The 24023-nt window shown below is 53.0% G+C and overlaps 9 protein-coding genes across 9 annotated transcripts; 6 read left to right on the top strand and 3 right to left on the bottom strand.

The window, feature by feature from the left end:
• Positions 1–67: 67 nt before the first annotated feature.
• On the top strand, positions 68–2732 carry LAESUDRAFT_719549 (uncharacterized protein). The gene is made up of 10 exons (XM_040907656.1): positions 68–128; positions 179–576; positions 1048–1174; positions 1226–1301; positions 1354–1431; positions 1490–1578; positions 1638–1895; positions 1948–2308; positions 2360–2471; positions 2523–2732. Exons 1-10 carry the CDS (start codon positions 102–104, stop codon positions 2569–2571), a joined length of 1575 nt encoding a protein of 524 aa, XP_040770725.1. The 5' UTR covers positions 68–101; the 3' UTR covers positions 2572–2732.
• A 573-nt stretch (positions 2733–3305) lies between these two features.
• LAESUDRAFT_719548 (PRTase-like protein) lies at positions 3306–4878 on the top strand. Its single transcript, XM_040907655.1, has 9 exons — positions 3306–3746; positions 3805–3873; positions 3927–3992; positions 4056–4094; positions 4152–4203; positions 4261–4343; positions 4414–4470; positions 4533–4609; positions 4667–4878. The coding sequence occupies exons 1-9, from the start codon at positions 3519–3521 to the stop codon at positions 4677–4679; spliced, it is 684 nt and encodes a 227-aa protein (XP_040770724.1). The 5' UTR covers positions 3306–3518; the 3' UTR covers positions 4680–4878.
• Positions 4879–5434: 556 nt separating this feature from the next.
• LAESUDRAFT_639421 (Nep1-domain-containing protein) lies at positions 5435–6473 on the top strand (the record flags this gene model as incomplete). Its single annotated transcript, XM_040903541.1, has 6 exons — positions 5435–5719; positions 5772–5913; positions 5979–6046; positions 6099–6141; positions 6195–6379; positions 6435–6473. The coding sequence occupies 6 exons, from the start codon at positions 5435–5437 to the stop codon at positions 6471–6473; spliced, it is 762 nt and encodes a 253-aa protein (XP_040770723.1).
• A 470-nt stretch (positions 6474–6943) lies between these two features.
• On the top strand, positions 6944–8050 carry LAESUDRAFT_733693 (uncharacterized protein; the record flags this gene model as incomplete). The annotated part of the gene is made up of 4 exons (XM_040910438.1): positions 6944–7134; positions 7242–7340; positions 7401–7470; positions 7526–8050. 4 exons carry the CDS (start codon positions 6944–6946, stop codon positions 8048–8050), a joined length of 885 nt encoding a protein of 294 aa, XP_040770722.1.
• A 303-nt stretch (positions 8051–8353) lies between these two features.
• Positions 8354–10078, bottom strand: LAESUDRAFT_719543 (actin 1). The gene is made up of 10 exons (XM_040907654.1): positions 10004–10078; positions 9910–9946; positions 9848–9853; positions 9760–9787; positions 9638–9706; positions 8981–9577; positions 8857–8928; positions 8659–8803; positions 8461–8599; positions 8354–8405 (listed from the first exon to the last, which is right to left on the bottom strand). The coding sequence occupies exons 1-10, from the start codon at positions 10025–10027 to the stop codon at positions 8395–8397; spliced, it is 1128 nt and encodes a 375-aa protein (XP_040770721.1). The 5' UTR covers positions 10028–10078; the 3' UTR covers positions 8354–8394.
• Positions 10079–13170: 3092 nt separating this feature from the next.
• On the top strand, positions 13171–16179 carry LAESUDRAFT_710255 (uncharacterized protein; the record flags this gene model as incomplete). Its single annotated transcript, XM_040906750.1, has 4 exons — positions 13171–13195; positions 13253–14878; positions 15272–15706; positions 15767–16179. 4 exons carry the CDS (start codon positions 13171–13173, stop codon positions 16177–16179), a joined length of 2499 nt encoding a protein of 832 aa, XP_040770720.1.
• Positions 16180–16387: 208 nt separating this feature from the next.
• On the bottom strand, positions 16388–21886 carry LAESUDRAFT_808655 (beta and beta-prime subunits of DNA dependent RNA-polymerase). The gene is made up of 20 exons (XM_040914082.1): positions 21710–21886; positions 21528–21660; positions 20962–21477; positions 20697–20912; positions 20150–20635; positions 20075–20095; positions 19933–20023; positions 19308–19880; positions 18960–19244; positions 18481–18908; positions 18178–18424; positions 18015–18122; positions 17709–17956; positions 17567–17653; positions 17446–17514; positions 17282–17392; positions 17106–17229; positions 16878–17050; positions 16639–16826; positions 16388–16586 (listed from the first exon to the last, which is right to left on the bottom strand). The coding sequence occupies exons 1-20, from the start codon at positions 21745–21747 to the stop codon at positions 16517–16519; spliced, it is 4212 nt and encodes a 1403-aa protein (XP_040770719.1). The 5' UTR covers positions 21748–21886; the 3' UTR covers positions 16388–16516.
• Positions 21887–21960: 74 nt separating this feature from the next.
• LAESUDRAFT_719534 (20S proteasome subunit) lies at positions 21961–23524 on the top strand. Its single transcript, XM_040907653.1, has 8 exons — positions 21961–22039; positions 22092–22135; positions 22194–22288; positions 22355–22436; positions 22501–22656; positions 22707–22924; positions 22977–23327; positions 23395–23524. Exons 1-7 carry the CDS (start codon positions 22017–22019, stop codon positions 23148–23150), a joined length of 792 nt encoding a protein of 263 aa, XP_040770718.1. The 5' UTR covers positions 21961–22016; the 3' UTR covers positions 23151–23327; positions 23395–23524.
• LAESUDRAFT_754199 (uncharacterized protein) lies at positions 23304–23770 on the bottom strand (the record flags this gene model as incomplete). The annotated part of the gene is made up of 3 exons (XM_040911857.1): positions 23304–23327; positions 23395–23627; positions 23680–23770. 3 exons carry the CDS (start codon positions 23768–23770, stop codon positions 23304–23306), a joined length of 348 nt encoding a protein of 115 aa, XP_040770717.1.
• Positions 23771–24023: the final 253 nt, after the last annotated feature.

The raw sequence follows: 24023 nt of genomic DNA, 5'->3' as shown, positions 1-24023 counted from the left end.
CACATACATTCGACGCTTACCGTGAGAAACATGCAATATACGAATTGACGCGTCTAAATACTTAGTACCGACTCCCAACCGCATCCCGCTCACGACTCAAAATGTCTATGAATATATTCGGTGCAGAGGTAGCGTTCTACGAATTTTATTGCAGAGGCAGGACTGACGAGTACGACAGGCGACAGAGGAAAAAGCAGAGAATGCCCGTCTATCGTCCTTCGTCGGCGCGCTCGCGCTTGGCGACCTCGTCAAGTCCACCCTCGGGCCCAAAGGCATGAACAAGATCCTCCAATCCGCGTCTACGGGCGAGGTCAACGTCACCAATGACGGTGCAACCATCCTCAAAGCGATCCAGCTCGACAATGCCGCCGCCAAGATCCTCGTCAACATCTCCAAAGTTCAGGACGACGAGGTCGGGGACGGCACGACAACCGTCTGCGTGCTCGCCGCTGAGCTGCTAAGAGAAGCGGAAAAGCTCATCGCGATGAAGATTCATCCGCAGACGATTGTCGAGGGTTACCGCATTGCAAGTGATGCAGCGCTCAAGGCGTTGGAGAAGGCTGCTGTAGACCACAGGTCAGTCTCTGCTTATGTTTGATACAATCTGCCGCGCATTTTTGCCTGGGGCTTGTGTCTTTCCGCGTGGCTGCCAATCGCGAGGCTCAACAAGGACTTTTCTCGCTTCCGCCCGCTCGCGTCAGGCCTGAGGAGCTGAAGGGCGAGCGCGTTGTTCAAAAGGGCCCGATGGGTGGCGAGTACGCGTGCTCAATCTCGAGTGCGAGACAAGCATATATGCGCGGCAAGCAGAGGTTAAGCGCTAGGTTGTCTGAGTTGCCCAGAAACATGTCGGGTTGTTCAAGGTCGAGAAGATTACTTTGGAGAACGGTCTTGACGCGAGACGAACAGCGGATACCATTCGCGTACCTGATGGCTGTCACTTGTACCTCATCGGTGTGCGAGGGCAGGACGAATGATTTTGTGGTCCATTTATTCCCTCATACACTAATCATTCCGTGGACAATGAGGCTCATCTGGAGTTGACGACAGTGCGGATCTAACACAATTCAGAGAAGACCTGTTCAACATTGCACGGACTACACTGTCATCAAAAGTCCTCTCTCAGGACAAGGACTACTTTGCCAATCTTGCAGTCGATGCCGTACTCAGATTAAAGGTGCGAACGACGCATGACAAGCAGTGGACTTCTGATCACGCCTGCGAGTAGGGTTCCACGGACCTTGACCACATTCAGGTCATCAAGAAGGTCGGCGAAAAGCTCACAGACTCCTACCTCGACGAGGGTGAGATAGGATCCCACTCGAAGTCATCTCCCTTCTCACACACATAACTCAGGCTTCATCCTGGACAAGACGATCGGCATCAATTGTCCAAAACGTCTTGAGAACGCGAAGATTCTCATCGCGAACACCTGTGAGTACTCTCCCGGCGGTACCGCGCTGAAGTCGTGAGAAGCTGACGATATGTCCAGCGATGGACACTGATAAAATTAAGATCTTCGGCGCGCGTGTCAAGGTGGACAGCACAGGGAAGCTCGCGGAACTCGAGCGTGCAGAACGGGTATGGATGTCTCTGCACGATTTTCTGCCATCCAAGGCTCATTGCCTACGTGAATGCAGGAAAAGATGAAGGCGAAGGTCGAGGCGATTGCTGCGCACGGCATCAACTGCTTTGTGAACCGGCAGCTCATCTACAACTACCCCGAGTCGCTGCTCGCAGACAAGGGCATCGTCACGATCGAGCATGCCGACTTTGAGGGCGTCGAGCGATTATCGCTCGTCACTGGCGGAGAGATCGCGAGCACGTTCGATGCGCCGGAGAAAGTGAAGCTTGGGCATTGTGAACTGATTGAGGAGATCATGATCGGCGAGGACAAGGTAGGCCCTCGTGCGTTATATCTGACGGCCCGCAGAACTGAACAAACTACAGCTCATCAAATTCTCCGGCGTTGCAGCGGGCGAGGCATGTACGGTCGTGCTGCGCGGCTCGACTTCGCAAATGGTCGACGAGGCGGAGCGCTCGCTGCACGACGCGCTGTCCGTGCTCTCGCAGACGGTGAAGGAGACACGGGTCGTGCTCGGCGGTGGGTGTTCGGAGATGCTAATGAGTTGTGCAGTCGACGAGGAGGCGCGGAGGATCACGGGGAAGAAGGCGATCGCGGTGGAGGCATTCAGCAGGGCGTTGCGGCAGATACCGACCATCCTCGCGGACAATGCAGGATTCGACTCGTCGGACCTTGTGTCGAAGCTGCGGGCGGCGCATTATGACGGACAGACGGATGCCGGGCTCGGTGAGAGCTGATCACACGACAGAAATCTGCATGCACTAACGATCGCGACAGACATGAACGAAGGCAAGATCGCGTCGATGAATACGCTTGGCGTGACGGAGAGCTATAAGCTGAAGCGGCAGGTGGTGCTGAGCGCGAGCGAGGCTGCAGAGATGATTCTCCGGTGAGTCAGGGCGCGCTATCAGTCCGTAGGCTTATCTCACAGGTTGCTCAGCGTCGACGACATTTTGCGTGCAACGCCACGGAAGCGGGAGGCGGCATAGATGTGGAGAAACGGCTTGCGATGGACGCAGTGTTTTGGGTGTATGAGATGGAACGAAACTGTAGACTATCCTTGCCCGTCGTGCTTGATGGGCCACTTAGTTGCTATAAACTCTGCTCGACTTCCAAGTCCGCGACGATGCCGGTGTGTATGGAATTTTCTACCGGTAGTATGTATGGACGACGATGAGCTGAGGCCAACTCGCATATTCGGCTCGGTTCGCGTATCGAGCCCTCTGCTATTTGTGACTTCTGAATTAATGGCTGGTTGATGTGCATCACATTCAATGCGGATTTTGTCCATCCGAGTGTTGCTTCTGTGCCAGCACAACGCTGCAAGCTCCACCCTGTGAGATGTAGTCTGAGTATTGCTACAAGATGGGCTTCATTGAACGCGATGCATTGTAATGGAAAATATACATATCGACTTTGCTAAGACTCGTTGGTTCAGTTCGCCCTCGGCGCTAGCACATCCTCGCACAGCTCCTCGATTCGGTCACCTTTCACTCCAGAACTTGGTTGTCTCGCGCTCCTTCATGCCATGTATATACCTTGCGTTTCCCATTGCGTCTGGCGTGAGCCACGGTATTTTGGCAAAAGATAGCATTAGCATGACTAGTTCGTTCAGTCGATTCGCGAGCCGACGCGCCAAGTTTACGCGACGGAAAATGCCTGGTTCGGCTCGCGCACATTACCCTATCGGCTACATATAACAAATTGTGATTTGAGACCTGCCAAGGCGGCTCTGTTGTGAGCGGGTGATCTGCGTAATGATCTAGCAGCGAGGGCAGACGCTGTGATAGCGGGAAGACACGTCGAGGCAACATGTATATCACCACTGGAGCTCGTGGGGCACCTGAGCCCCTCCTCCCCGCACTCCCTCCTTGACGCTACACCTACCACCTCGATTATCCTTTTCGCCTTTGACAAACGAAAGCTGGATACCGCCATGGTCGTGCAGCACGCCCCCACGTCGCAGACGACGCCTGCATCGCTCCCGCCATCCGTGTTCACGCTGCCGCAGACAGCGCAGCTCGAGGCGCTGTACACGATCATCCGCGACAAGACCACGAGCCGCGGCGACTTTCTGTTCTACTCGGACCGCATCATTCGGCTGCTCGTCGAGGAGGGCCTTAACCACCTCCCGGTCGTGCCAAAGACCGTGGAGACGCCGACGGTGAGTGTCGTGTGGTGTCGTGTGCCTGTGGCTTGGGAGGGCGCTGATGGTGGGGTAGGGCGAGACGTATGAGGGGGTCGGCTTCGAAGGACATATTTGTGGGGTGTCGATCTTGCGGGCGGGGGAGGTGCGTGTATGCATGATCTCTGGGCGATCGTCACTACTCATACAGGAGTATAGGCCATGGAGGCTGGTCTGCGGGAGGTTTGCAGGAGTGTGCGGATCGGAAAGATCCTGATTCAAAGAGTACGTATTTTCACAATTGTGCACCAATTTGTCTCATAACGCTGTTCTGTTCGCGGTCCACAGGATGAGGAGACGGCTCAGCCGAAGCTCTTCTATTCCAAGGTAAGAATGCTTGCTCGTCTTATGAGGAATACTGATTTGATGTTGCGTACTACTTAGCTGCCGCCAGATATCGCAAACCGATATGTGCTGCTGCTCGATCCCATGCTGGGTATGTTCGCGCCGTGTACCTCCACAACCTGCCCTTGATTCACGTATTACTGCCAAGCCACCGGTGGATCTGCCATGAAGGCAGTGGAAGTGATCATGGAACACGGCGTCCCCGAAGAGCGCATCATCTTCATCAACCTGGTGCGTCGGCGCACCCTACGAGTAGCTTGTTTCTGATGCGCTTCGACGCTGACGTATTGTCCTAATATAGATTTCATCTCCGGAGGGCCTCAAGACCTTCTGCACGAAATACCCCGCCCTACGTGTGGTGCGTAGCGCTGGCTTCCGCCTTGTTATGCACACATCTCTGACATGCTGGCACACTCATAGATCACCGGATGGATTGACAAGGGCCTGAACGAGAAGTCGTACATTATCCCAGGTCTTGGCGACTTTGGTGAAAGAAGGTCGGTCGATCGCGCTCGCACGACGATCTCGCACTCAATTACACACGTCATCTCCAGGTATTGTGTGTAAGCGTGAACAAGAGTTAGGAGGTGCATATCCAACTGAGTTGATTGCCGCTCATTGTACATTGGGGTGATACTGTCGAGAATACGGACCCGGGCGTACCACGGCCGCTTCTATAGACTGTATCCTCCATGGGGCCGCGAGCATAAGCTGTTTACGCTGGGAGTTACTATGTGTTCTCGCCATGAATTCAATGACAAACTGTATGTGAATCTTTCGGCGGATGGTGTGAAAACTTGAAGGCAGAAGGCGCGAAGGCGCGTTCCTCAAGCGCCGACCTCGAGTCGACACAATATATTTTACTCTCAGGTCACGGCGCACACAGGCGCACCTTCCCTCCTCCCTCCTCCCATCCAGTCCGCCCGTCCTATCTGAATTATTTATCTCGTCTCTCCCTGTCCTTGTTCGTCTTGAACCTTGTTTTCTCTTTCTCTGCCACCATGTCGCTCGGTACCGCGCAGCCCACCCCCGTCCCGTCACGCCGCCGCCGACACTCGGGCGCAAACGCCATCGAGGTCCTCAAGCGGCCAGTACTCTCCGCGCCGCCGCCACGTCCCAAGTCGACGCCGCCGACTGAGCGCAAGCAGCGCCGGCGGCAGGAGGCTGGGGCAGAGGCCGCGGAAAAGGAAGATATGCAAATTGACGCGGAGTCGGACAGTGGGTCCTCGTCCGCCCCTGAGTCGCCCCTCGACCCACCGCCACACGCACCTGCACCACCCGCCGCAGACCGCCCGACGCGTCCCTTGCCGCGAAAGACGATGATGAACGCCGCGTCGAACAACCCGCTTTACCAAAAGGCCAACCCGCACATGCTGCCCGTGCAGGCGCACGTCCCGAGGGGCGGCGTCGCATCGAACCAGAGGCGGCTCTTTGTGATTCTGGAGCAGGCGTGCTTGGAGGCGTATAGGGTTAGCAGTGCGGGGAAGGGGAAGAACGGGAGGGAGGGCGATGTGAAGTATGCCTTGTTGAATTGCGACGATCATCAGGGCATTCTTGCAAAGACTGGGAGAGACATTGCCGATGCGAGGCCGGATATCACTCATCAGGTACGTTCTTAGCCTTCCTTCCAATGACCCGCTGACTGGGTTTCGGTTGCAGTGTCTGCTGACGCTGCTGGACTCGCCCCTCAACAAGGCGGGGCTGCTCCAAGTGTACATCCACACCGCAAAAGGTGTCCTCATCGAGGTCAATCCTCACGTGAGGATCCCACGGACGTTCAAGCGATTCAGTGGGCTGATGGGTGCGTAGTCATCGGCGCAGTTACTGCTCCGATAATCACTGATTCGATGCTTCTTGCTCCGTCAGTCCAACTGCTCCATAAACTATCTATCCGGGGGGTCAACGGTCCGGAGAAGCTGTTGAAGGTCATCAAGGTATGTATTGAACTCTCTTTTATCCCCTCACGTCGACTAAGATGTGCTATAGAACCCAGTGACAGATCACTTGCCAGCGAATACGGTCAAACTGAGTACGTCAAACGGCCCCACGCACGGTTTTGCTGCTGATTTCTGGGCACTCTAGCTCTCTCCGGTGATGCGCCAACAGTGCGGCTGTCAAGGTACCTGCCCACGCTCCCGGAGACGCACTCGATCGCAGTCTTTGTCGGTGCGATGGCTCGGGGCAGGGATGACTTTGCTGACGGCATTGTCGACGAGAAAATTAGTATCAGTGACTTCCCACTCAGCGCGTCAGTAGCGTGCGGCAAGGTGGGTCTCTACGCACAGTATATCGCTATTTGATGATTCAATTATGCGGTTGTAGTTCTGCTGTGCGCTGGAAGAAATGTGGGATATTGTTTAGGTCGGGCGCTCGTTCTACCCTCTGCTTGGGTAGATTGGGATTGTTTTCATGCTTTCATTCATCTCTGCTCTTTTATGTTGTATCTGCTCATCTCACACTCATACGCATCCTGACCTTGCATTTCAACCTGCGCATCATCCTCACACACACATTACCCCCATCCAACTTCCGTCCGTCGTTCACGCGAGCTGGTGCTAGCTGTAGTAATCCGCGATGCTGGGCATGTCCTCCGCTGGCTGCGACTCAACTTGCAGTCGGGCGTGCCCCGATGTATGTAGCTAATGACACGAAAATCCAATGCATGTTTGTTTTCTGCAATGAACATGGCAGTGCCTGATAGTGAAATGATGGATCAGCTATAGCAGCTGCCTTTTTCGGCGCTCTCCACATTCCACTCCTCCACCAGCTCACCGTCCGTGACGAAGCACTCGCCCGCCCTCTTTTGCTCTGAATATTCCGCACACAACACCATGGACTATCTCCAGCAAGCCAGCGCGAGCCCAATGCCAGAGGGCGTCACCGACCCAAACTACCATCCGCTCCCGGGCCGCCTGGGTAACCTCACCCCTGCCCAGCAGCACGCCCTCAACAAGCTACGCAAGGAGATGCAAGACGAGGGACTCTTCGTGCCCGAGCGCATGGACGACGCGACGCTCCTCAGGTGAGCTGCACGCACCCGTCTGGCGCACACGCACGCGAAACTTACCGTCGTGCCTGCTCTCTGCTGGGCCGTGCCATCGGTATGCTGACGCCCGTCCCCGCTCGCAGGTTCCTGCGGGCCCGGAGATTCGACGTGGAGAAGGCAAAGGCGATGCTCATTTCGTGCGAGCAGTGGAGGAAGGAGTTTGGCATCGAGGAGCTCATGCAGTGAGTCGTGCGGTAGGCCGCTTGGCGTGCACGTCATGACCAATGTCCGCCTGCCAACAGGAATTTTGACTTCAAGGAGAAGGTAGAGGTGAACAAGTACTACCCACAGTACTACCACAAAATGGACAAGGTGTGCTCGCCGCCTCATGTGTAATATGCGTCGCATCCTCACCCGCCTCCTGCAGGACGGGCGGCCTGTCTACGTCGAGCAGCTCGGCAAGCTCGACATCCCCAAACTGTACTCGATCACGACGCCCGAACGACAGCTCCAGCGTCTCGTATACGAGTACGAAAAGTTCCTCAACGATCGCCTCCCCGCCTGCTCCCAGGCAGTCGGCCACCCCGTCGAGACATCCTGCACGATCCTCGATCTCCGCGGCGTCTCACTCTCGTCCTTCTACCGCGTCAAGGACTACGTCATGAAGGCCTCCAGCATCGGCCAGGATCGCTATCCAGAGTGCATGGGCAAGTTCTACATCATCAACGCCCCTTGGGCGTTCTCCGCCGTCTGGGCCATCATCAAACCTTGGCTCGACGAGGTCACCGTCTCCAAAATCGACATCATTGGCAGCTCTTATCAGGATAAGCTTCTCGCCCAGATCCCTGAAGAGAACCTGCCCAAGGAATTTGGCGGACTCTGCGATTGCCCCGGCGGGTGCTCGCTTAGCGATGCGGGGCCATGGAACCCTGCAACGTGGAACTCATCGTGAGGATGCGGCAGAGGATGACTGGGAGCTGCGTGGGGCCAGTATCTTACTGCGACGCGTGTATACCGTAATAGACCAGGACATTCTACATACATACGACTTGATTTGTGATCTACAGTTGCTAGCATGACGGCCCTTCACAATTTTGACACGCCTTACCTGCATTTCTCCCCCCCGTCGTGGCAGCTTGATCACCACGCAGTCACACAAAAATTCAGCTAGTACACCGCAATATAGACGCAATGCATTGCAGAAGCAGACATCAAAGGAAAACCGTAACGTAACGTAAGGTGAGGCATCTACACTTGCATTCATTAATCCTTCTCTCTCCTGTCATCGCCCGCCGCTTAGAAGCATTCTGCACATAGTGATCAGCGTCTTCGCTTAACCGGATAGTAGTGAAAGATACGTACTGCGGTGGACAATGCCGGGACCCGACTCGTCGTACTCCTGCTTAGAGCACCACAGGTTCTGGAAGGTGCTCAGGGAAGCCAGGATGGAACCACCGATCCAGACAGAGTACTTCCTCTCGGGAGGGGCGACAATCTTGACCTAAATACACGACCATCTCGTCAGCCATCGTTGTATAACAATGAGAAAGCATTGCTTGCCTTCATGCTCGAGGGTGCAAGAGCAGTAAGCTCTTTCTGCATACGGTCCGCAATACCCGGGAACATAGTGGTACCACCAGACAGGACAATGTTACCGTAGAGATCACGACGGATATCGAGATCACACTTGTAGATGGAGTTGTACCTGGAAAACAAAAGATCAATATCAACGCGCTGAATGAAACCTTGGGAACGTACGCAGTCTCGTGAATACCAGCTGCCTCGAGACCGAGGAACGCCGGCTGGAAGAGTGCCTCCGGAGCGCGGAATCTAATGACATCTATCAGTATCAAAATCTGCGTTCAAGCGAAACCACACTAACCGCTCATTGCCAATCGTGATGACCTGACCATCGGGCAGCTCGTAGCTCTTCTCAAGTGCAGACGAGTGCGCTGCAGTCTGAAGCTCCTGCTCGAAGTCGAGCGCGACGTAACACAGCTTCTCCTTGATGTCCCGGACAATTTCTCGCTCGGCAGTGGTGTGGAATTGGTAACCACGCTCAGTCAAGTTCTTGATCAAGAACTCGGTGAGGTCACGGCCGGCAAGATCGATACGCAGGATGGCATGCGGTAGCGAGAAACCTTCGTAGATGGGCACTGTGTGGGTGACACCATCACCGGAGTCGAGCACGATACCCGTAGTACGACCGGAGGCGTACAGCGACAGAACGGCCTGGATGGCGACGTAGAACGCTGGCGCGTTGAATGTCTCGAACATGATCTGTGTCATCTTCTCGCGATTCGCCTTGGGGTTGAGAGGCGCCTCTGTGAGGAGAATGGGATGCTCCTCGGGCGCAACACGGAGCTCGTTGTAGAAGGTATGATGCCAGATCTTCTCCATGTCATCCCAGTTGGTGACAATACCGTGCTCAATGGGGTATTTGAGGGTCAAAACACCACGCTTGGACTGAGCCTCATCACTGCAAAGGGGGAATGACACGTCATCGATGAGGGCGATTTAAACAGAACAGCGTACATACCCAACGTAGGAGTCCTTCTGGCCCATACCGACCATCACACCCTGGTGACGGGGACGGCCAACAATCGATCTGTACGAGTTACTCAGTGCCAGCTCATCCGACCCGATGAAGCGACAACGTACGGGAACACGGCACGAGGGGCATCATCGCCTGCATGACACGCTCATCAGTATTCAAGATCGACAGCTAATCTCTACTGTGCATCCATACCAGCGACTGTGAAAATTATTGTTAGTTTCGAGCAGCACTAATGACGACGTGTCGCTACTCACATCCAGCCTTGCACATGCCGGAGCCGTTGTCAATAACCTACGCGGGTGCTTTGCATGAGGGAGTGTTTAAGACAAAGCTAGCAGTGACACGTACGAGAGCAGCAACTTCATCCTCCATTTTGGCTGATTAAACGTGAGAGTAGATAACAAGTGTGGGGCGTTTCGCGAGCTGCGAGTGCAGTTTATATAGGGCGAGCGATGGGAGGCGGGGTGAGTAAGCCGGAGAGAAAGTGAGCTGACTGCGCGTTGGCGAGTAAAGATGGGACACACCTAGACGATGGAGGGAGTGGACAAGAGCGATGCACTGCGGTGATGCCCCTAGATGTCCATATCGGATCGAGCTTCAGGGCAGGCTTGGGCGGACTCTGCCGTTTCTCGACGCTCGCCGCTCTGCGAATTGCAGGCAGCCACGGAGGGCTTACGCATCGCTGCACAGCATTTGTCTCAAATTTTCGAGGAATATGCAATGCTGGCTGCACGAGTTGAAATGATTGAACGAGATCCGGCTGTGCATCACCAATCTCACGGGTGACTGTCAGTCGATGCGCTCCGCCTCTCTCAGCTGTCTGCTCAACGCAGTTCGCAGTACGTACAACTAAAATACTTTGCGCTGGGCATGCTGACCGCTGCTGCTCACTCGTGACGAACCTTCCAGATCCTTGCGGCATCACACGACGGGACTGCGGATGGCCGTTCTCTACCAGCGAATGAATTTGCTGGGCCACCCATTGCGTCGATCACGTGCGCAGCGGTGGCTTTGGACCTGGCCACTCCGATGCTTTGTCTCTTCCTCCATCCTTCTGCGTGTTCATCCCTGTCAGTGATATTCTTTGCATCTGCTGCGTTGTGCTCTATGTGCGTCGTTTTTCATAATGAACATGTTCTCGTCCCTCCAGTGTCGCACATTCTTGGTTTTGAGCAGTGCAAACTTCACCTTCGCCTTGCGTCCTGCGTCTGATTGAATCTATTCTCACCACAAATTTTCTCACGACTTGAGCTTTGTAGCTGCGTCGTGCTAATTCTGGGGCCGTGCACACCTGTTGTGGACGCATATTGCTCGGATTGCATCCACCATGTCGCAAAAGCAGTAAAGATCGTTCAGTGCCTATAATTGACGACTGAAAGCTTGACGATCGTGTGTACTACATGATCCATCATACTCTTTCCGTGTTCTCATCATGGGTCTGCGACGTATAAGATATCGTCGTCGGGAGCTTTGCTTGGTGATCGTAAAGACTTGACAGTCTCTGAATGCGCCCTGTTCACCGCATCCAATCAGTCAGACGAGTGAATCTGCACAGACGGTCTCTGCGGCGCGGGCCGCGGCTCTATTAAAGCCAGTAAGCATGCCTCTCTTTAATCCCTCAACCTGGTGGAGAATGTTCCAGCAATTTTAAGACTGTCAGTACTGTGAACCCGGACCCAAAGGCGTGGCTTTGCATTCTTTCGGGGATACCATCGATGGGTGAGGCCTTCCTGTCGCTCATGTCATTGGATCTACCAATAGTTCTGGGCTCAAAACAGGCGAGCTACACGCTAAATCTCTTTGAGGCCATTTCCAACCCTTTATCCGCATAGTTTGTCAAGGATATGATTACCAGATATCTCCCGGTCTTGAACATCTGGACAAACTGCTGGGAACCTCGAGGCTGTTGCGACCCTTATACAAGACAAACGATTTATTTGCCTTTGGGGGACCAATACTAAGAATTCCTACGCTTTCTACGCAATCATAGCTCTTCGCGAAACATCCCAGCAGCGTTCGTGCTCAGTCGACACTGGCCTCACGAGTGCGATTAGCGATGGGCGAAATGTCACGCAGAAGCTCACTTTCGCGGCATTCATGTATGCTTCATGCATCCTTGCATCGTTATGGACGACTTTAGCCTCCGCGACGAGCTTGATCGGTATCCTGCAATCTATGGGCGGCCACATTGACCCTGCCTCGTTTACGTTACCTCCCTCATAGGTGCGTGACTGCGTACGACCGCTCCCCATAACTTGACTCCGTATTTACAGTAATTGTGGTCCCGCCTCCGCGCGTCCCGCACCGCAATGTTAACAGGCATTTCCGTCGTACTGATCGCCCGCGCCATCTTAAGCATCCCGCCATATGTCAGCTGAACTGACGTGTCCGTATCCGGCTCGTCCACCGCTGGCGCTGGCCGACTGTCGATCGTGGCATACTTCTTTTGCTAGCGTTTTTGGGTGCTCGCGAGGCGGCGTGGAGGTGTCCATGGGGGAACGCGCCGGGAATGTCCTCAAGCATTTTGTCGAACTGGCTCCACGCATCGTCTCCAGCTCCGGTTGTGGCTTGAGATGCCTTCTCGTGGATTTTGGCCGTCGCGCGTGCGGCTCAGAGGGCGCAGCTTCACAGTGAACTCGACCGCGAGATCGTTCAGACTCATCGTGCCGCGTATGATGAGCACGATTCGTTTTTGGTCTTGCTAGATCAGGTGCGGCCTCACCGATGTCGGCAGTGACGACTGGCCACCGTGGCTAGGATAAATGACATTGTTCGCGAAATGGTCATCGGAGCCGAAAGAGTATGGAGTCCTGTTCTTCGACCTTGGGCATGTGCGAGCCGGTTGATGGACAGTTACCTGCAATACGTGACCCGCAACGACGTATTATGCGATGTTAGCGGGCGGTATGCAAGCGGGAACAACCAGCGAAGCGCACAGAGTAATGTCAGAGTTAGTCCGTGGGACTTGCCGAGCGGAATCAGATCACTGAGAGCTGTGGAAACGAGCGCGAAAGGTCAACGAAAACGTTTGGAGTCCGCAGACTTGTCCAGCAAGTGTATCGTGTTGTCTTCAGATATACGAACAAATTCAGCGACTGTATGACTCATCTTTAGCCTCCAAGCTCCAACGTTCAAGTTCGCTATCCAAGAAGTGAAGGCGAGTCTGCGACCGAGCGCAGTCTCAGGATGTCGCGAGTATCTCCGGTGACGAACTGACACGAGCATTCCAACAGCGGCTAGGTGACAATGCTTAAATAGATGCCTAGATTCAAGCTGGAGAGCATGTCCCAGTCGCCTCCTGCATGGAGGAGGCACGGAACCCTCTGACCGGTAATCACCGTCAGAAGCCCAGTGTCTGCCTTATTCGGCAACTTACTTTGCCTGCAGGCTAGCAGGCGGTGCGCATCGCCTCATGCCCGCTCTCTCTCCCTAACCCGCATCGTTCTACGCTCAACCGTCGACGTCTTGCTTTTTCAAACACCTCGATCTCAGTCAATCGCAATATCCAAGCTACTATGTGTATCTTCGCGCGCAAGAAAAGTAAGTTTATTTCGCCATCATCCATGCGATATCGTGATACTATTTGACTGCGCGCAGAATCCGCCATGCATCGTACCGTTCCTGCGGTCGAGACGGAAATTTGTGCTACCTCGACCCGCATCGATCGCCCGTCTGCCTTGGTTGGCCCTTATGGAGGACCCGTGCTCGTCCCAGTCACCACTGATTCATCGACTCCAGACGGCGTGGACCTGTCTTCTGCCTCGGTGGGCACAGACAGAGGGCCCGCCGTTGCTCCAGTTACTGTGGTGTCATCTGCTGTAGCCAGCATGGACCGGCTTCCTGCCAATGCTGGCATCGGTGCCTCGCCTTCTCAGATGGAACCCAATGCTACTTCGACCCGCATCAATCTCCTGTCTGCCATGGTTGACCCGAATGAAGGACCCGTGCTCGTCCCGATCACCACTGATTTGTCCACTTCACAGGGTGTGGACCTACTTTCTGTCCCGGTGGGCACAGACACAGGGCCCGACGTTGCTCCAGTTACTGTGATGTCGTCTGCTGTAGCCGGCATGGACCGGCTTCCTGCCAATGCTGGCATTGATCCCTCGCCTTCCGGGACGGAACCTGGTGCTGCTTCGACCCGCATCGATATCCCATCTGCCTTGGATGACCCGAATGGAGGACCCGCTCTCGTCCCGGTCACCACTGATTTATCTACTTCACACGGCATGGACTTGTCTCCTGCCCCGGTTGGAGCAGACATAGGGCCCGCCGTCGCTCCAATTACTATGATATCGTCTGTTGTAGCCGGCATGGACCGGCTTCCTGCCAATGCTGGTGCTGGTCTCGTGCCTTTCCCACCTAACGAGGGTTCCCCGAGTGAGGCTTCTGTGCTTGATATGGGCTTACAGGCTGCTATGGACCATGAAGGACACTTCACTGCTATGGTTGATGAAGGCCAACTGGCTTCTATGGTCAATGAAGAAGATCCTGCTGCTATGATTGATGAAGGATACTTGGCTACTACTGTGAATGAAGAACACTTGGCTGCTATGATTGATCAAGTTCATCTGACCACTATGGCTGATGAGGGACATTTGGCTGCTACGGCCAATGAAGGACACCTGTCTTCTACAGGTCACATTGCATCTCTCTCCATGGACAGTTCTTCTGCCTCAGAGTGCATTTCTACCCCTGTTGACATTGGTTCTCCACCTCCTCCAGCCAGTAAGAGATCTCTGATTAAGGCCCCTGCATTTGACCTGGGTTTTACAGCTTCTGCAGTCCATAAAGGTCTCCAGCCTGCTATAGCCAGTAATGCATCTTTGCCTGCATCATCCAGTATAGGACATTTGTTCACCCCAGTTTTCTCAGAACGTTCTATCACAGCCACTGCAGGAGAACTCCCTGCTGCAGTCAATCAGACCTTTCTGCCTGGTCCAGTGACCATAGGGCCTTTGCCTGCCCCAGCATGGACAGCCCCTTACCTGGCTCCTGAGCTTGTGCATAAGATCATGAAGAACTTGACATGGTCAGAACCACAGGCATTAGTCAATTGTGCCCTTGCTTGCAAAGCCTGGCATAAGCTCAGCAAAAAGCACCTGCCTGAGATGCTGGAGCTGAACAGTTATGTCAAATTTCATGAGCTGGCCCAAATTATTATTAGCTCAGGTCGCATAAAGGGGCCCAGCCCTATAAAATATTTAGATCTTGTTGAAGATAGTGAGAAGCCCTTTGTTCATTCTGTGCCTCACATCCTTGGCCATATTTGTAGCCACTTAAAACAGCTCAGTATCTCTAGTGTCAACTGGCATACTAGGCAACAACTTCATCCTAGCTTCTTCATTTCAGTTGCACAGTTTGCCTCTGTTACTGAATTGTGTTTGTTAGACTGTCAATTTTTCAGCATTGGCGAATTCATGCATTTTGTTTGCTCCTTTCCTAACCTTAAAACTCTGTGGTTGGACAACATTTTATGGGCTCCAGCAATTGGACACTTATTGCATATCAAACCTGCCAGCATATATGCATGCAGGGCAACACAGCTTTATTTTAAAAAACTATCAAAAAGTTCACAGTATCATGAATACTTTTATGATGATGATTTTCTGTCAGTTATCCCACACTTGTTCAAAGCTGTCACAGAGATTGAATTGCATTTTCCATTTTACAAAAGCCTTGACAAAATGCAGACTTTTTTAGGTGCTTTTCCTAAGCTTGTCAACCTAAAGCTGGGCATGATCAGATATCGGCCAAAGGATGATCAGAGCTCAGCATTATCAGTAACTCCTGATTTCATTCCTGTTGAGCCTCAGCTTCAGCTGCAAAAGTTAGTTCTTGAAAATGAGCCTGGTTCCTTGAATACAAATGCTGCCTTTGTTAATTGGCTTGTCAGAGCATTGGCCCCTCATGCTTTTAAGGAACTTCAAGTAAAGATGATGCAAGCACTTTTCAGACCTGTCAAAATGGATCACATGAATAAGATACTGAAGATCTTAGGAGGTGCCATTCAGACCTTCAAGTTAGAAGTACAGAGTGGATTTCTAGCTGGTAAGTTTGTTAGGCAGCTTAGCACTGTAAAATAAATATCTAACTAAGGTGAAATCACAGATCAACAAATAGCTCTGGCCTACTGCATCAGCTTAATCAGTCTTACACTGAGAACATGGGATAATCATCCATTAGACACTTTGTGGAACAATGTTGCAAACACTCTTTCACAGATTGCAAGCACTCAGCTTCAAATGCTTAATATGGGTTTCAAATCTGATATCAAGGATTCCACTATGCTTGAAAATTTTCTTGAGAATTTGGATAAACATAATGCAAATCTCATCAATGGGGTCATCAAGCATGAAAAGTTCTTAGAACTGAAAACAGTTTCTATAGACTTTAAACTCCCATACATTGATGATAAAGAGATGAAGGAGAACATTCAAGACAAAGTGAAAGTTCATATACAGTCTATGTTCGCTGCATGGGATGTCAGAGGCATTGTGAATGTTTCAGTTAACAGAGTTTAGCATTTGAAATGAAGCTTACAGCCATGAAGCATGTTTTTTTGTTCTACTGTCAATAAAAATGCTTATGAAAACGTTGCTATCCTGATTAATGTTTTACCTTTTGTTTGTCTTGAAATATGCCTGTTCTTCAATGTATGATTCATACCAAATGGTCTGTTTCAGAAAATGTTATGCTATGGTATGGTTTGACCACTTCTGACATTGAAGGGCTGTGTATGTTAACAAGATATACATTTAGTTTCGAGACAGATAATAAGATACTATTTTCATGGAATGGTCTATTATACAATGATTGCTTTAATGATGACAAATTACCATCAATGCCAACGACGCACGCTCATAGAGCTGCCTCAAAGAGCATCTTCCTCGGCTTGTTGATCTGAGGAGCCGGGGTAACGAGGGCAGGCCTGCACGTCGTTTAATACCCTTCACAACATGACAAAATAAGCCAACACTCACATCGACGTACCAGTCATTGCAGCCGGATTGCCCATGATGATGCTTTCCGATACACCGGATATGCTATCAGTCTTTCCGCAGGCAGATGCGTCAAACAGGTGATCGGTCGTTTTCTCGAAGGATGCCAGCATTAGCACGCTGTCTTTCATCTTGGCGACACCAAATCGAGTGATTCCGAGAACCTCGCCCTACAAAAACCATCAGCCGATTAAGGCTGCCTCGTACGTGCGCCCACTCACCTTGTACGACATGAGGTCGCCGAGCAGCATGACATGGCGAGGATCAATGCTCATACCATGACTCTGCATGGTATACTGAATCTCGTTGATGATCGTGCGGCGTGCCGCTTCAATACCGAGCACTTGCGCCACCTCAATGATATGGTTCGAGGTTGTCTGCTCTCCGACAATACCTAGAGGAGTATGTAATGAGCCGTGGCAACGACAGCGCGAGCTGACTTTACTGACCTTGGGTGACCATTACCTTTTGCAGACCGTAACCTTCTACAAGCAGCTCCTTGTCGCCCTTTTTCCCTCGATGATCGTCTTGTTCCTTAATGTTGACGATAGCGCGCCGGATTGTGGGCACTCCCTACTCCACTATATCAGCAGCATACTTGACAGAGCCAGCGGTAGTCGCCCACCTTCACCACGACACCTGGTAAAGCGCGCTCCAGCTCGCGGAGTCGATAGTATTTATCCGCTCCATCGACGTAAACTCGCAAACGATTTTTCCGTGGGATCACTGTAATCGACTAATAGCATGTGAGACGCGCATATAGAGTACAACGGTGGTATCCAGATATACCTCCTGTTTAATCTTCAGTCTCCTACTGGCCACGATCGCCCATTTAATGTCATCAAGGGTGAGCTCCAACTGGGGAGACAAATCAACTGGAATTATGTAACGTTCGAGCAGGGGCACGAACCTGCAGATCTTGAATAGTCTTCATGTCTACAATGATACCAATGTACGTGTACTCGGGCGCCCATGCCTCCTCCAGAACAGCGGCCACCTATGCATACAATCAGGGCTCAGCGTTGCTGTTCGAATGAAGAATTCATACTTACATCGCCAAGATGCGTCTTCTCGAGTCGGCCTTTGACAATACGCGCCGATGCCTCACTGTCAGCGGTGACTAGCTTGCAGCTGATGATCGGTGTGCTGATGGCCTTCGCAGCGTTGATAATTTCTTTGATGCGCGGCACACCGAGGGTGACGTTCATGGATGCAACACCGGCAAAGTGGAACGTCTTCAATGTCATCTGTGTTCCCGGTTCACCAATGGATTGTGCCCCCACCGCACCGACAGTCGACCCTACAGCGAAATTAGCAAATGTTCGCTATCGAGAACTTCATATTTGGGTTGGACATACCAGGCTCGATCTTAGCTTTGACATATTTTGTCCAGCAGATGTTCAAGAAGGCTCGAAGTTGGTCTTCCGTCACCTTTAGCGTGTTGTCGACGACCGCCTTGTCGGCATCTGTGATTACGACATTAGCCATTGGATATTATGGCGATATTGCATTAATGCGCACCAGACGCTCCCAGGGACAGGTCTGTGTCCGCATCCCACTCCTCGTCGCGTTCCAACGCGTCGAACATACCGTGCTTCTTCCGTATATCAGCCAGCTTATGGACAACATGTTCAGAGATGAAGCCGCGGATCGTCGCGAGGTATGCCACAGTGCATTCGCTCGTGAACTTGCGCGTTGACAATTCATGGTCGACAAGCTCTATGATCTCAAACGGAAGCAGCCCTCTCGAACGTCTCGAGCTAATAGACTGTGTTCCACGAAGTAAGTAAACCACTGACCTGATACAGAATGAAACGTCCTCACCGAAGCATGGCTCCAGGCCCGCAAGAACTCGACCGGCTGGGCGTCACCCTCCAGACATGCTGGATCAAGACCGTCATCACCATATCGGAACTGCACTACACCGCCCACAGCATTTCGCACAGACGAATCATAATGCGTGACCAGGTCCTCTAGCGCCTTCATCAGTCGCCTCTGCATGTAACCTGTCTCTGCAGTCTTCACAGCCGTGTCGACCAGACCTTCGCGACCAGAGATGGCGTGAAAGAGGAACTCTGTCGGCGACAATCCAGTGTAGAAGCTGTTCCGCACGAAACCTTTCGAAGGCGGCTCCCTGGACTTCTTGGGAAAGTGCGGCAGTGAACGATCCTGGAAGCCATCGGGGACACGATGACCCGCGATGATCTGCTGCCCGACACAGGCCACCATCTGGGCAACATTGATGACGGAGCCTACAAGACATTAGAAGATACCTGAGAAAACATCCGGTGATGGCAACGCACCTTTTGACCCACATGTGGCCATGATCAGAGGCGCGTTGTGCCGGCTGAGCTCCTTCAGACAAATTTCTCCAACTTTGTCACGGACCTTCGATAGCACACCTGAGATCATAGCCTCTAACGTCTGCTCCTGATCACAACCTGGTTTGTTGTCTAATAGTCCCTTCTTGGCCCGCAAGATGAGGTCCTGACATTCTGCATACGCCGTCTCAACAAGGTTATCCTTCTCACGCGAGAGTTTTGGTCCAGGTATGACATCGTTGATGCCCAGCGAGAACCCGTAATTGGCTAATAACGTGAATCAATCGTACTGGGCCACAAAGATCACAAGGGGCAAGAGAGTACACGTACAAAGCCAGCGAGCACACAATTTTGCGACCCTGTTCATGGCTGCCGCGGCCTCATGAGGACCGTAATCCCTCATGATGATACCGAAGACCGACTTCTTCTTGCCACTGCCAACCGTAGCCTTATCCATGACACCACACATGATCTCGCTATTCACAATTACAAGCCAGCCATCGTTTGGCGACAGATCAGGCGCCGGGTTCATTCGCGAGTAACACTTCGGGTCGGGCTTCTCCTGCTTGTTACACTTAGACTCGACATTGACGAGCACCTTCGAGCTCTTGTTCGGTCTCATGAGGACATTGAAGACCTGCTTGCCCGTCCATAGGCGCACCGGCTTCCAGATCGTTGGAGGGGGAATGTCGATCTGCATGTTCGCATCGCCGAAGTACGAGCAGATTTGCGTGAACTGCCGGCGGTCGAAGAAGCTGTCTTTGCGCGAGAGGAGGAAGGAGGCGGTGATGAAGTCCTGGATCGCAGCGATGACGGGCTCTCCGTTGCGAGGTGTTACCAGATTGTTCTTGACGCTCATGAGTTCGAGAGCTTCCGTTCGTGCCTCTTCCGTCTGCGGTACGTCTGCACGGGCATTTGAACACTCATCCTGTGCATTACAAAACGACGGACTCACGCAAATTCATCTCATCGCCGTCGAAATCAGCATTGTAAGGGCCGCACACGCACTCGTTCAGGCGAAATGATCTCCAAGGCCGGACTTTGACCTGTTCATCGGCCAGGTTAGATTAAACAGTGATTTGACCAATTGCGCTCACCCGATGACACATTATGGATAGCTGAAGGCACAATCAGTAATGCACATAGTGTGCACAAGATCAAAAAAGACATACCTTGTGCAAACTAGGTTGCCGATTGAAGAGCACAATATCGCCGTCGACTATATGCCTCTCAACGATATCCCCGATCCTCAGCTGGTCCGCAATAGCATCTTTGTTACCAAACTTGAGATACTTCTTGAAGCCGTTGCTTCCCGCAGTGACATAGTTGGCGCCAGGATGAATATCGCATCCGTTCCGGATCGCCTTCTGCAGCACCTCGATGTTGTGCGCCGTCACGCGCTCCGGGTATGTCAGGATTCTAGCAACACGCTCAGGCACTGCGACCTCGTCAATGCGCAGGTTGGGGTCGGGCGATATGACAGTGCGTGCGGAAAAGTCAACACGCTTGCCCGAGAGATTACCTCGAAACCGACCCTGTTTGCCCTTCAACCGCTGGCAGAATCCACGAATAGGCTTCTGGCCCATTTGTGAGGGCACACCGGGCAGTTCAGAATTGATGTACATCGCAACAGAGAGCTGCAGGAACTCCCATTGTTCCTACACGATCAAAACGCGGTCAGCTAGAGTGAAGGCTATGTGTGAGTGACGACAATCTGACCATGAACTGCGCGGTCGGAGCACCTTTGACAAGACCCTGCTTGATGAGTGCATTGCTGAAGACGATTTCCGTCAGCTTCACTGTCAAATCATCCTCGTTGGAGGCGCCATCTTGCGCAACGGACGGACGGATACACACAGGCGGCACCGAGATATATTGCCAGATGTACTCTTCCGGTCGGCCGTACTGGGGCCGCAGACCGAGCAGCTCGCAGTCCTACACGAAAGATGAGTACCCGCTTGCAACCACACGGTAGCACGCGCACCTCATCTGTGATCCGCTTGAACAGACTCAGCACCTTCAATGGATTCAAGTCCTCATGCACCGCCTTATTAATGTACATGCCCAGCTCCTTCTGCATTTCGACCGCCGGCGCGAACGTCGTCTTCCACTTCTCCATCTCTTCCGCGGTCTTCTTCGCGCGGAACTTGTCGTGGATGATCTTGAGCGCGCCCACCTTCTTCACTGTGCCGTTCGTCGCCGAGCAGTACGGACAGTACACCGTCTTGCGCGCGAGCGCGTTGACGGCCTTGCAGAGCGCCTGCCGCTGAATGTTCTCGAGATTCGGTCGGCGAAAGCGTTTGAGGTACGTCCGCCGGTCGGGCTCCTCGAGCAGCACGCGCGCGCAGGTCTTGCATATGCATTGAAGGATCGAGATGGTGTGCCTGAAGTAGCCAATGTGAAAGACGGGTACGGCGAGTTTGATGTACGCGTAGTGTCCGACGCAATCTACCGAAGACAAACCGCATGTCTCGCAATACGCGTTCTTCTCTGTGGTACCCTAGGAACCTGTTCGGCTTAGTGAATCGGGGAGGATAGATGGCCGCCTACCAGACGACGATCGAGAACACCATTCTTCACCGGCTGCCTCTCGACGGGTGTGTAGAGATCGCGGTGGGTAACCTCAAACTCTGAGATCTTGACCGTGTCCTGGTTGCTCAGCAGGCTGAACTGGAGTTTCTTGCTGAAAGACGGTTAATGGATATGTAATATTGCCGGCGCATACATCTTACATGACTTTGGGTGCTTGATGAGATACGGTTTCCTTCATTTTGACATCGAGAGCCTGCAGCAGCACTCCGGAATTTCAGTGTCTGAAGGCCTCAGAGTAACCGAGTTCGTCGCCTCGTCGCCGTCGCTAAATTCAAGGAGCACAGGTCCACTGGGTGAAAAGCAGAGTCACGGGCGGCTTGAAACAGGATATTTCACGGAAAAGGCAAGTGTGATCGCGGAACGCGTCTGCGTGGTCGCGTATAGGCGCCTGACTTGCGCGTCCTCGCTCTCTTGCTTCAAGCTCTCCCCTTCCCCACATACACCGTCATGTCCAGAACTTCTTATGACCGGTATAACCAGACTTTGTGCTTGCATTGATACTGTCTGATGAAGACTGCATAGATATCTCACCGTCTTCTCACCAGAGGGACGACTCTATCAAGTCGGTGCGTACGCATAGTGGGGTATCGACCCGACCGTGAAGCGGACTGACGGCCGTTGTAGAGTATGCGTTTAAGGCCATCTCAGGCTCTGGGCACACTGCAATCTCCGTGCGAGGAAAGGATACCGCCGTCGTGATCACACAGAAGAAGGTTCCCGTACGTATGCCGTGCACGCCATGACTCCGCTTGCCGATGCTCATCTCGCAAGTCTTGTTTCTCCAGGATAAGCTACTTGATGCTTCTACAGTCACACATCTCTTCAGTATATCACCGACGATTGGCTGTGTCATGACTGGTCTAATTGGTGCGATTGAACATCACTTCCACCGAGTCCTAGCTAATCCAGCTCGTTCTGCTTTTACTCACAGCCGATGCCCGCGCTCAAGTGAATCGGGCACGCTCAGAAGCTGCAGAATTCCGATATAAATACGGCTACGAGATCACACCCGACGCACTGGCGCGACGGCTCGCCAACATCAATCAAGTGTACACGCAACGCGCTGCGATGCGGCCACTCGGTATCTGTACGTGCTGCATCCCAGTTCCCGCGAATGCAGCTCTGACGATTGTCAAGCGATGATCGTCATCGGCACTGACCCGGAATACGGCCCGCAATGCTTCAAGCTCGACCCGGCAGGCTACTTCGTTGGCTACCATGCGACGGCTGCCGGCCAGAAACAGCAGGAGGCGATGAACCACCTCGAGAAGAAATGGAAGAAACTCGACTCAGGACGGGGTGCGGAAGACGCGGTAGCCGCAGGCAAGACATTGGGCAGGGCCGAGGTTATCGAGGTACGTGCTCATTCCTAGGCTATGCTAGTGCGAGGATTGACCAGATGTCAAGATGGCCATCGAGGCGCTGTCGACCGTGCATGCGACTGATTTCAAGCCAGGAGAAGTCGAGATTGGGATTGTGTCGGACGCGGAAGAGGAGAACCTGAAGACGCGGGGACAGTGGCGCGTCATGGATGAGGCCGAAATAGAGCAGCACCTCATGGCGTATGCAGAGAAGGACTGATGTACATGTATTACTGGACCACATTCTCACTGGTACTTCCAAGCTTCTGTGCGGCACGGTCTGATAATATTCTGTCGAAGCAAAGGATGAGAGCAGCAATGCATTTCATTAAAACTACAAGTATCCATGTCCACAGCCTTGTACGTTCGTCGACTAGAATCTCGAGGCACCTCCCGTCTGTCGAAGAGCACGACGTCAGCATTCACCATTCCATCTACAAAAAGCAGCTTAAATGTGAACGTACCGCAATAAGTTCAATCTCCCATTCCTCCAGGTCATGTTTCCAAAGCTTCTCCGGAGCCTCCCAAAACTCCTGGAACACTTGCGCGTTCGTGCCTTTACCCGCCGACGCCGGCACCGCGCTCGATGTCGCACCCGTGCTCGCCGATCTTGACGCCTGGAACTTCTTCACAAAGCTGTCAAACGACGCCTTGACATCTGACGATGCGCATGGATGGGCATGGGGTTGGTCTGGGGCTGCAGAGTCATGAATTGATTCTGCACGGGATAAGCGCGAGGAGGGGCGTACTGGATGGCCACTGCCGCTTGCCGAGGAAGTGGATGAGGGGCGGGCGCAGGCGGCCGGTGCCTGCTGCACAGAGACGTAGCGTGGGCTGCATAGGTGTGGGTGTCGTGTGCGGGTGGTGTCAGTCTAAGCCCCCGCTCTAAGTCTACGGTCTAAGTCACAGTGTGCAAGGTGTGGGGGGTCTACTAGTGATGCAGCACCTACAGTACGAACGCGAAGCTATAAAGCTGTTCCGCTAGGAAAGTTTCTCACTCGGAGATTGCAGAGGAGCGTGTGTAGATGGCGAGGCGCACGAGCGCAGGTCGACGGAGAAGTCAGTCGAAGGTTAGCGGAGGGAGGGCCAGAGA

This window comes from Laetiporus sulphureus (genome assembly GCF_001632365.1).
Source record: "Laetiporus sulphureus 93-53 unplaced genomic scaffold LAESUscaffold_1, whole genome shotgun sequence".
NCBI lineage: Eukaryota > Fungi > Basidiomycota > Agaricomycetes > Polyporales > Laetiporaceae > Laetiporus > Laetiporus sulphureus.
Note: the sequence above shows the minus strand (reverse complement) of the source record. Positions and strands in the feature narration are given on the sequence as shown.

Bases quoted from the DNA above. Each gene is read 5' to 3' on its own strand.
- LAESUDRAFT_808655 (XM_040914082.1), bottom strand. From the start codon at position 21,747: ATGAAGGAAACCGTATCTCATCAAGCACCCAAAGTCAT. The intron at 19,881-19,932 runs GTGAGTCCGTCG...ATGCCCGTGCAG, and splicing joins CGGCGATGAGATGAATTTGC to ACGTACCGCAGACGGAAGAG. The intron at 18,425-18,480 runs GTGAGGACGTTT...CGTGGAACACAG, and splicing joins GGGCCTGGAGCCATGCTTCG to TCTATTAGCTCGAGACGTTC.
- LAESUDRAFT_719543 (XM_040907654.1), bottom strand. From the start codon at position 10,027: ATGGAGGATGAAGTTGCTGCTCTC. The intron at 9,707-9,759 runs GTACGTTGTCGC...TAACTCGTACAG, and splicing joins GCCCCTCGTGCCGTGTTCCC to ATCGATTGTTGGCCGTCCCC. The intron at 9,578-9,637 runs GTATGTACGCTG...CCCCCTTTGCAG, and splicing joins CAGAAGGACTCCTACGTTGG to TGATGAGGCTCAGTCCAAGC.
- LAESUDRAFT_719548 (XM_040907655.1), top strand. From the start codon at position 3,519: ATGGTCGTGCAGCACGCCCCCACGTCGCAGACGACGCCTGCATCGCTC. The intron at 3,993-4,055 runs GTACGTATTTTC...CGCGGTCCACAG, and splicing joins GAAAGATCCTGATTCAAAGA to GATGAGGAGACGGCTCAGCC. The intron at 4,344-4,413 runs GTGCGTCGGCGC...GTCCTAATATAG, and splicing joins GCATCATCTTCATCAACCTG to ATTTCATCTCCGGAGGGCCT.
- LAESUDRAFT_719534 (XM_040907653.1), top strand. From the start codon at position 22,017: ATGTCCAGAACTTCTTATGACCG. The intron at 22,289-22,354 runs GTACGTATGCCG...TTGTTTCTCCAG, and splicing joins TCACACAGAAGAAGGTTCCC to GATAAGCTACTTGATGCTTC. The intron at 22,925-22,976 runs GTACGTGCTCAT...CCAGATGTCAAG, and splicing joins GCAGGGCCGAGGTTATCGAG to ATGGCCATCGAGGCGCTGTC.
- LAESUDRAFT_719549 (XM_040907656.1), top strand. From the start codon at position 102: ATGTCTATGAATATATTCGGTGCAGAG. The intron at 1,175-1,225 runs GTGCGAACGACG...GCCTGCGAGTAG, and splicing joins ATGCCGTACTCAGATTAAAG to GGTTCCACGGACCTTGACCA. The intron at 2,472-2,522 runs GTGAGTCAGGGC...CAGGTTGCTCAG, and splicing joins GCTGCAGAGATGATTCTCCG to CGTCGACGACATTTTGCGTG.